General features: G+C 39.2%; 1 protein-coding gene across 1 annotated transcript; it reads right to left on the bottom strand.

The window, feature by feature from the left end:
• Positions 1-2,232: 2,232 nt before the first annotated feature.
• LOC122663415 (nitrile-specifier protein 5) lies at positions 2,233-4,547 on the bottom strand. The gene is made up of 2 exons (XM_043859095.1): positions 4,481-4,547; positions 2,233-3,225 (listed from the first exon to the last, which is right to left on the bottom strand). The coding sequence occupies exons 1-2, from the start codon at positions 4,508-4,510 to the stop codon at positions 2,278-2,280; spliced, it is 978 nt and encodes a 325-aa protein (XP_043715030.1). The 5' UTR covers positions 4,511-4,547; the 3' UTR covers positions 2,233-2,277.
• Positions 4,548-11,071: the final 6,524 nt, after the last annotated feature.

The raw sequence follows: 11,071 nt of genomic DNA, 5'->3' as shown, positions 1-11,071 counted from the left end.
TACTATAATGTCCTTTATTAAGCCATTTTATTAGCCAAAATTCAATGAAACATTTTGATTAAGAGGTAAGATTGGCTTTTAACCAGTTACATAGCGCGAGATGGGCTTCACGTCCTTTTTACTATTGCTTAGATAGGTTGATTTGTTGTCTAATTTAACATAGTCAGCCTGTAAGGTGTCAATTTGGCATTGGGGTCCTCTACTGCTGAGCTGCCCCTACTATTGTATGTGCTCCAGACACAGCAAGGCGGCAAAAAGACCACCCTACCCCTGCCCGAGCACCTTGCCCGAGTGGGGGTAAGGCGATCTTTACTGCCTTGCTATGTCTGGGGCGCATGGCAGTAGGGGCAGCTCGGAAATAGAGGATCCGGATCTGTCAATTTGTGCTCCAAAATTTATTATTTGAATATAGAAACCATTTAAGCAAGAGGAACGCTCTATAATGGAGAGAACATAACATAAGGTAGGCCACCAAATTTAACATGTTACACATTTACGGAATTCTCCATCTAATGGTTGTAATGACCAAATAATCAATCTATTTGACATAACTTTTGAGTCAGGGAGCCCCAACATCATTCACCTTTGGTCAATTCATCCCCTCCCCCCCTCCCCTCCAAAAAAAAAAAAAAAAAAACAAAAAGAGGTTTTATATTCTTGACAAATAGCATATGTGGGTGGATTTAAGTGATAGAAGAACCACACACATTTCATTGGTCAATTTTCAACTCGAAACATATAAAGAGTTAGTTAATTAGTTTCATAAAACTACAAAAATCCAACCTCAAGCTCAATGATAGATTTAGGAGACTGATGGATTGTAGGTCTTGAAAGTAATAGGGGTTCTTCAATAAAAGTTAATTGAAGCTCATGCCATAAGAGAGAGCTTGATTATTGGACAAACTTTGTTTCATGGTATTACTATTGTTGAAGTTTTGTTGTCTTCGTGACTTCCGTCAACAAATTTTTCATTTTTACCAAATTAATAATCAATAGAGGACAGCGGTTAGTGCAGCTAGCTTGAGGCAAAGGCAATAGAGCCTAATCCCAGGAACTTTCGAGTTCAAGACCTCTTATTCCTCATCTAATCTAAGATCCACCCCCTTCCCACCATACCACCAAAAAAAAGTTAAAGGACCAATAGAGTCGGTGGAGAGCACTAGAAACTAATCATATCATTGAATCTTGCCAATTTGTTGGAAGTGGTTTATAATGTGAAAAGCTAAAGTTTATGCTCTTTTCTGATGTCCATTTGTAGCCACATGCTAGTTAGTATCTCCACTACGCATTTAATACCTCTGAATGCCGCGATGAGACCTTCAAAGAATAGCTTAACTACATTTTTATCAAGTATGAGGATATTCCAAACAAAACAAATTTTGATATCATTTGGTCTTCTCGTTTGTGGCTGCCCATTGCAGGGTATAGTTTCTCTGTTGCTACTAAGGCCGAAGCCATCTGACATGGCCTCCTTTTTGCCTATCAATCTGTTGGGTAGTCCTCGCATTTGATGGTCCTCACCACCTTCTTTCCTTGTATCTCCAGTTCGATCGAGCTCCTCTCCTGTGACCACCCAGGGACTGTCTGGTGAGGCATCCAACGACACTGGATTGCTGGACTCGTCAGGATGCCTGCCAAGCCCCACGCAGGCACAGATGCCCACACATCCAGCCGTCCAGTGTCGTTGGATGCCTCATTGAACACTCCCTGAGCGCTGGGCTCGTAGGAGAGGACCCGAATCCTCTCCAACTCTCTTGAGGAGGAGGTTTGACTCTTCCTCTTTTGCTTAATAAAGTTTTGGTAGAAAGAACGCTAATCATCCCTATAGTCCCTACGCCTAGACTCATGGGGGTACGAAATGATTGCTCCATCTCATGGAAAGGTGAAAATCCCATCCCATGATGCCTCCGTGTAAGCTCTCATTGGTCACCGAGCATATGCAGACTCTAGAGGGACGGTTAGCATTCTCTATCCCTATAATTTTAATGAAAATATAGAGATGCCAAAACAAAAACAAAAACAAATACAAAAAACTTTTTCCATTTTTTGGGAGGCGATGCACATATAATAACTGGATGATCAGATCTTAGCCACATTTAATGAAAATATAGAGATAGTCGAAAATCGCTTTAGTGGAATGAAAATACAATCCATAGAGTCCTTACAGAATATACTACCAAAACAAAAAACAAAAAAAAAATACTAACAGATTACAGAAATTTACTTGCACAACCGATAATATCACACCGTCAGAGAGTTGGTAGCTTCTCACTTGCATCATTCCAAACAAGGAGTAAAGAAGAAAATATCACCGAGCCTATCGTTACTAGGTGAGTTTCCGCCGTACACTAACAATCCCTCCTTCCCATCTCGCTTTCCCGCAGAAAATGCACACCATCCACGTGGCCCCGGATGCTCCTTTGAATTTGACACATCCTCCCATCGGCTCCACATCTTCGTCTCCGTGTCCAACGTGTAAGGCTCATCCGAAAACATCCCAGCTCCCATGTGCCCCAGATCACTAGGGTCCACCTCTCCACCATAGATAAATATGGATTGTCCAATCACAGCCGTTGAAAACACGCTCCTAGCCGTGGGCTTCTCACCTGTCGTTTCTACTTGGGACCATTCCCCTTTGACCAAGTCAAAACAATGTACATCGTCCGCCTCTTTCCCGGCGAATCCATAAACGACCCAGATCTTCCCACCACACACCGCCAAACCAGGCCCACCTCTACCAGGGCAAGAGTCCCCGGGAACCGGAAACTTGACCCACTTGTGGTCCTTGACTTCGAACGCCCAGAGGTCGTTTAAGCGGCCGGCAACACCGCAGCCACCGAAGACGTACACATGGCTATCATCGGCGATCATGGAATGGTAGCTGCGGTGTTCGGGCCCGGCGTCCCCACTAGAGAGGAGGGTCCACTCATTGGTACACGTGTCGAAAGAGTAGAGCTCGCTGAGTTCGGTGTGCTTGGCGTCCCTACCACCGAAGACGTAGATCGTGTCACCCACAGCAGACATAGTGACACCGACACGTGGCGGAGGGATGTCACCGGTGGCATTGGCAATAGACCAGGTTAGGTCTTGTAGGTCGAAGACGTGGACTTTGTTGTCCACTGGGACACGTGGCGAGTGCTCACCCCCGAACACGTAAGCCTTCTGTCCTACTACTGCGATGGCGTGGGAACTTCTTTCCCCAGGTCCTAACCCCTTCTGCTCCAACTGAAACAAACAGAAACGACGGTTGTACAACTTTGAAATTGCAACATACAACCATTAATTCACTAAACTTTTTCAGTTGGGTTTCGGTCGGTTCAAGAGATAACATGTAGAAACTGAACCCAAATAGGAACATGTGTTTTCAAATTGGAATCGAACCGACACGATTTTGTTAGAGCCATAATTCACTAAACTTTTTCCAAACATTAAAATGGAATAAAATTTATCATCCATGTTACTTAAAATATTTAGAAAAAAATAAAATACGATTTATTCGGTTTGAAAATGCTTAATTCGATTGGGTTTAACCATTTCAATCATGAAAATATGAAATGACACTAAATTGAAACAATGAAAGATTTCAGATTTTGAAACCAAAATCAAACCGATTTAATTCGGTTTGGTTCAATTTAGTTCACACCGGCCGGTTTTGGTTTCTGTTTTCGGTTTCAGTTCTAAATTGGCTCACCCTTACATTATAGTAGACTATAGACATTGTACAGATATTGGGCCTTCTCAATTGAACATTCAGAAAGAACTGGGGTGGGCTTCAAGAGCCAAATTGGAATGTTGGGCTTGGGTTATTGGACCATTTCATTTGATAAAATGGTATTTTGGGCTTGCCCTATTGGGCCCTTTCATTTGACAAAGTACTTTTTGGGCTGGGCTGGGAGACCCAAAGTGGTATGTTGGGCTTGGGCTATTATTGGGTCCTTCCATTATCTTCTAGTTTGGAAATGGTGTTTATGTAAATATCTTTCAAGTACGGATATCAGTGGAGGTGCTAAAGTAAAAGTAGCCAAGTAGCCTTTCTTTCTAAACTGTAGTTTGAGCCTCTGACTCTGAGTCTCTGAGTCTCTGAGTGCTCGTTGGGATTGGGAAATGTAATCTAAATAATTATTTTATGGGAATTTATTAATTATTATTTTTTCCCCTGCTAAACCAGTGTAAGTAGTATCTGAGGAGGGCTCTCAGGAGAAAACACCTACAGGCATGGTTCAAGTAACGGAATCGGCGATCATGGATTCCCCGGAACCCTAGAAATCAGGTATAGATCCACCAATTCGAATAGACTATAGTCAGAATTGGCCGACCGGAATCGACAATTTGATTCCGATTCCTCAAACCATGTCTACAGATGATCTGAGTAGATAAGCTTAAACCAACCAATCGGAAATAATGAAGATGAGAGAGAGAGAGAGAGATTTGCACTAAATATAGCAGAGAAAGGAGAGGAAGAAGGAAAGAAAAAACTAACCTTGATCCATTTGCCTTGAAATACAGCCATTGAGAAAAAGTCGCAGAACCCACAGAAGAACACCACCACTACCTGAATTACTTTTTGTTTTAGGGTTAGAGCACCGGAATGACTTTTTGAGTGCTTTGAATGGTTGAGAGAGCGAGGTTCTTAACTTCTTTATATGCAGTAGTACCGCACTATGCTCAGTCTATTGGTGTTTTGTTCCTTCGTCAATAAATTTTTTTATTAAAATTCTTTTTTGATTAATTAAGGGGGCGTAAGAGAATGTTATAAAATATAGTTTGATTCTTTCTGCCATTAAGACCGAATTACCCTTGGTGAATATGTCATGACTCATGAATCATGAAATTTTTTTTTTTTTGGCAAAAGACTTCATGGACAGTCATGCATGGTGCACGATCATGCCTACAATCGTCAAATGGGGATGAAGGATAATGTATATAGTACACGATCATGCCCATCCATTGATTGAAAAAAATTATTTAATTAAAGTTTGTAAATATTTTAAAATTTTGAATTAGTTACTCCTCAAATTATTATCAACATGCTTCTATGGAGCCTGAAATTATACACTGAATTATCTATTCCTTGAATATTAAGGAATTATTCACAATATCCTCCCCATCCCCCTCCCACTTCGCCCCCTCAAAAAAAAAAAAATAAAAGGAAGTAAAATTTCACAAAATATTCACAAATGTTCTGTTAAACCTAATTCCAATTCAATTATTAAAAGTAGACACCTCATTGATTCAATTAAAAAAAATGGGAATGAGAGTGCTACTTGGGCATGTGTGGTACGTTGTCCCTGTGCCCAAACTTAGTTGTGGGTGAAATGACTATTGTGTCCTCAAAAAATTCCACCATTCCATGACGATGCGACGATCATTTTGCTTGCCCTTGTGTCTGAGTACAAGGGCAGTGCACCACACGTGCCCAGGCAATTTAATCTTCAATCAATAGGGTACATTAATTATTTTAGTTTACATTGCTCTATTTTTAGTCTAAATATTCTAGATCCAGCCTTAGACGACGGACCTTGGTGCAATAGTAAAAGTTGTTCCATTGTGATCAAGTGATCACGAGTTTGAGTATGAAAACAGCCTCTCTGTGAAATTAGTACTTGGTACACCCTTTTTATCCATCCAGCCTTATTGTTCATATTTTCCAACAAGCCCAAAGGTCTATTTAAGCAATCTTGTCTTTGTAAGAGTGATTATGCGCAATGACAAAGAAAAGTTGTAGATAAGCCCTTGTTTATTAGTGATAATAACTTCTCACCTGCCCAAAGGTTAATGTATGCATTTATTTGTCCTTTATGGTAATAACAATTTAGGGTCTACTTAGATAATCTTTTCTAATTTTATTGAAGAAAGTCATATATGCATTTGTCTTCTATAGAAATAACAATTTATGATCTTCTTAGATGATCTTTTCTTAACCAAGTCTGAAGTTGTGGCCATTAGGCATCCTCACAATTGCCTAATCAGAAGTAATCTTAAATCATTTGAACCTATCTCTATACCACTAACACTAAACAAGTCTACAATATATCAACTGTGAAGGATGAAGCAAATCAAACACAATATTGAAGAGTTGCCATGTAAATTAAGATATAGATACTATGAATATGATAAGCTTACATGTCTAAGAGAAGAGCATTAGGTGTTACATTGGTTCCAAATGAACCATCACTATCACTACTATATTCTATCTAAAATTGCTAAACCTCCTTTTAAGTAGGGTCCATTGAGGCATCACTATGCCTGATGAAGAGGATCCCACATCCATTGCAGTAAGGGTGTCTATTTAAAATCGAAACCAAAACTGGTCATTTAAAATTGAACCGGTTCAATTTAAGTTTAAAAGTTTAAATCTTTTCTTGGTTTGGTTTGGTTTTCGTTTTTGGACTATTAAATCAAACCAAACAATCCATTTTTAACCAAAATCGAACCGGAGAAATTTATGTTCTTTTTTAAAGGGAAGAGTTCTCTATGGGAAAGTGTGGTCTTTGCATGCACATGAGAGCCAATGAAGCATGTGAAGAAACATCAGTAGAGCTGGCATTTCCGCCTTTCATGGTGTGGGGGGGGGGTCATTTAGCCCCCTCTGCGTCTGGGGGTGCAAGGGCCATGCTATGCACTAAGGTAGAATAATCCCTTGTATTCGTCAGTCAATCAATAGTGGAATAGAAAAGTTCCAGTCATAGTCTCGTCTAATTACAAGCGTAGGCTTAATGCACTTCCCTATCTCAGTCCTCATTCTCAACGCCAACAATATAGTTCATGCGTCAAACAAACAAACAATGAAATAGGGTTGTGGATGGGTTAATAGATACTTGGACACCTTTTCTTAACCACTAGCTTTTGAAAATGAGTTCTACCAAAATCCCTAAAAAATCTAGACTAAAAAAAAATCATAAAAAAAATACCTTTTTGGGACTTTTCTTTCATTTAAAATGTGTTTTAAACCCTTCCCACCCCTAACTAAGGGTGTCAATTTGGGATTGGAACCGGGAACCGTCCCAATACCATCCTGTTAAAACTCGATATCGAACCGTCCCATTTACTAATGGGACGGTACTGGTATCTGATTTTGGTACCGAATGATAAATGGGACGGGACGGTTCTGGGATGGAATTCCCAATGGTACCAGTACCGAAATACCAATTAGGTACCAAACCTATTAGCACCATTTAAAAAGAAAGAGTGTATAAGATCTTTTAAAAAAAAAAGAAAAAGAATAAAGGGTATAAGAATTACGACTCATTAGAGTTTCACTAATTGCCTTTTGAATACGAAAAGGAACAACAAGTCAACAGCCGTAGCTTGAAGTCTCGCTTCACAGAACCTGCTACAGTGCTCCTCCCTCCTCCCTCCTCCCTCCTCCCTCGTTCCTCGTTCCTCGACCAACTATATCTACCAGGTTCTTCCTTTTTGCACTTCGTACTTCATACCATACTATCATGTGACATGTGTGATAAATAGAGTTTTGTTTGAGAAAATCAAAGAGGAAACACAACGGGATTCTTCTATTTTATAGGATTTCTCTAGATTTAAAAAAATGAGAAGCTTATTACATGTGATCTTAGGGAGTTTGAAGAAGTAAAACTATGATTTCATAATTTAAGTTGCTTTATAAAAAACAGTAGATAACTTAGATTTCATGATAGTGAAAAAATTCCACAACACTAATAAACCCGCTTTGTTAGAAACAATTAAACTTCTTCTCCCTTTTTCTACAGTGCCTAGAACCGTTTAAGAACCAGTACCATCCCGTTCCGCTAGTAATCGGGACTAGGATCTAGGTTTGGTCCCGTTAACTAAATGGGACGGTACTGGGACTGGCACTTTTGGTACCAGTACCGATACCGTTCCATCTCAAATACCGGGAACCATCCCAATTGACACCCTTACCCCTAACATATTAGACAATTTTTTATACACATTTTACTTTAAAATGGATCCCCTACCCCACCCCGAACAAAATAGTTTAGGACCAGTTGTATCCGACCGATTTGTTGGATCGTACCGATTCAGACTGATTCGGATCAGAATCGGCTCTGAACGATTCTATCCCCGTTCACATTTTTTAAAGCCTGCATATAAAGGACCTGAAATGTCTCTCTCTCTCTCGCACGCACTGTGCTTTTAGCTTTGCAGGGAATCAGAGAATAGCCCATGAAGCTGTTAGTTTTTCAGTGTCTGGAGGGTGCTGACTGTTGCAAGTAGAAGTCGAAAGTAGAGACCGGTGCAGGCGATTGTAGGACATGGAAAACCTAATGGTTGGGAGTGGAGGAGGAGTTCCACCTGGCTTCCGCTTTCTCGTGATGGCCGTGGGAGTGAAGCCCAAGAGAAACCACCTTCAAGTCCAAGACATGTCTCCCTCTCCCTCTCCTAAAATTTCTGGCACCCAGGTACCCTGATTCTTTCTATGCTTCCCCAATATTCTTTTTTGTATTTATTGGTTCTCTGTTATTGATTTTGCAGATAACAATTTAGATGAAGACATTCGGGTGTTCTCATAATCAGGCAAGGTTGTTCTTAAATTTATTTTCTTTCATGCTTCCCCCTCCTATCCTCCCCCTTCTTCTTCCTATGAATTGATGGTTCCTTTAAATTCATGTTTCACGGCTCTCAAACAGAATGATCCCTGAGAAAAACATATGCAGATTATGAATGAGTGTTATGTAGTCCAACCGATTTTTAATCAACCCCACACACTCCAAAATCAAAGTAAAGAGAGCCTATATAAAACAAGTCTCCATTGCAATGGATTTATTTATATATTTGGTGATGGAGAAATATATGAATAGGATTACATGTGGGTATAAATGCATTTTGCTGCATCTTGGATAATAAACTCAAGAAGGGTAGCAGGAAATTCATTTGGATACTACAGAATCTCATGGAGATAAGCACAATGCTACAATAGGAAGCTCAGCTATTTGCACTTTTGTGGGGCTGGCTTTCTGCTCTTTGCAAATAAAAAGCCTCAGGGAACTCAAATTGGCTACCATACTTCAGTGATGCTCCCTTTGTTTCAAAGGAAAATATTTCCCAGAAAATAAGCTTTTAGTAACAAAACCTATTTGAAATTTCTTTGCCACTTGTCCTATTCCCTTTTCACATTAGAAGGGCACATATATAGAATGGGAAACAGAGGAAAATAATTCAATCATATGATGGGGGTGGTGCCCATGTGTCACAATTTTATAATTGAGCTAGATTCAAGTAAATTTTTTGCCACAGTGGCTAGGCAACCCAAGGCTGCGCCAACAAGGCGACCAAGGTGTCCAAGGCACTCACCTAGGCAATGCCTTGACAACTATGTTCTGTATCTCTACTCTGGATTTTGCTTTCCCTGCCAAAGTTACTCATTAGAAATAAAAATAGTTTGAGAGATCTCTATTTTTGTAATTCTGTATATATCCCTTTCAAATTAAGCATGTTTTCTGTTATTAAAAAAAAGAGTGTTGCAGTGGGGGGAGGGAGAGATAGAGAGAGGAGGCTTACCTGTGTGAGTCAAGGGGAGGTCAAAGACGAATTGCAGTGGACAGGGAGGCTTTGATCATGAAAAAAAAATCCATGAATTTTTTGTTTACTAATACTCCACGTGCTCATTAATCAAAGGGTGCACGCTGTAAGAAATGGTTTTCTGAGAAATTTGATCCCATTCTCAGGATGAGAAATTTGTGGGGGGGAGGGGGTGGTCTAGAACAGGTGCCGAATGACCAGTTTTGGGCTTTAGAACAGTTTCTGGGCCAGAAATGGATTTTTAGAATGGTTACCAATGACACCCTGGATCTTTACAACTAGGCACTAGCTAAAGGGGGGAAAAAAAGAAAAAAAGAAAACTCAGTATACAATTCTTTATTTTGACCTAATATTACAAGGGCTGTAGTGACTACTATCCATACCATATACCTTTACTTCACAACTATACTAAATGAAAGTTAACTTATTCAATACCCTGATTTTGTTAAATAGGTTGATTGACGAGATCCTACATATAACAAGCTGTAAAGGAAGGTGTTTGAGTTTGGAAGATAGAGATTTTAGTACAAAGGCTGTCAGCAATCAGCATAAAACCCACATCAACATCCTACTAAATGAAAGCCTAACTTATTGAATGCGTTGATTTTGTTAAATTTATTGATGAGATTCTGCTAATAATAAATGGTGTATTACAAGGCAAACCTTTATTTTCATGTGATTCCTACACAATAGTGGGTATTTACACCAATATATATTACCAAAGTAATGTTTTCATGTCTTTCCGGTATTACAAGTTTACAACCAATTTCTAGTACCAAAGTTATTTTTGCTATATTATAAAAAATTTTCCAAGGCAGGTATTTGTAGGCTATACCTTTGACGCAATGTCTATAAGTATCACCATATGCATTTACAATACAATTCTTCTTAATAAAGCCTAATTTATCTAACCTTTCTTTTGTTAAATATGGAATAATGCAATGAGATCCTACCAGTAGTAGACTGTAAAGTGAGGTGTTATCTCATCGCAGTCCTAATAAATGCAAGCCTAATTTAGCGAATGCCTTGTTTTGTTGGATAGATTGGCTGATAAGGTCTTATTGGTAACAGATACTATATTAGAAACCTTTTTTTCATATCTTTCCTAAACAAGTACTAGATATTACAAGCGAGATATGGTACCAGATTGATGTTCCTATGTTAGCAATCAACTCTAAAAGGGAGTTGATCGAATTTTTAACCAATATATGGTAGGTATCAAAGCTTGATTCTTGAATGCCTTGATTTTTGTTAACTGATTTGATTGATGGGATCCTATTACTAATAAAAAAAAAAAATTAGAAACAAAGCAGATATACTGGGTGTGACAACCATTATTATATCATACCAAAGTAATGCTTGTGCTGGAATATGTTAAATATGGTTATTTCAGTTGTTGATATTGTATTGTGGATCCAGGCACTCCGTGCGCAACGATGAAAAAAAGTTCCAAGTCATGTACTTAAGAATCGGAGTTGTGAAATAACTTCTGTTTTTGAAGCATTCTCTCCTAATCTCCTTAATCAAGGAATGGAAGGCCAAATGGAGAAGTTAT

The sequence above is a fragment of the Telopea speciosissima genome, chromosome 5, assembly GCF_018873765.1.
Source record: "Telopea speciosissima isolate NSW1024214 ecotype Mountain lineage chromosome 5, Tspe_v1, whole genome shotgun sequence".
NCBI classification, from domain to species: domain Eukaryota; kingdom Viridiplantae; phylum Streptophyta; class Magnoliopsida; order Proteales; family Proteaceae; genus Telopea; species Telopea speciosissima.
This window is presented reverse-complemented; position numbering and strand designations above follow the sequence as displayed.

Coding starts and splice junctions, on each gene's coding strand:
- LOC122663415 (XM_043859095.1), bottom strand. CDS start 4,510: ATGGCTGTATTTCAAGGCAAATGGATCAAG. Junction 3,226..4,480: donor TTCAAGGCAAATGGATCAAG/GTTAGTTTTTTC, acceptor TGTTTGTTTCAG/TTGGAGCAGAAGGGGTTAGG.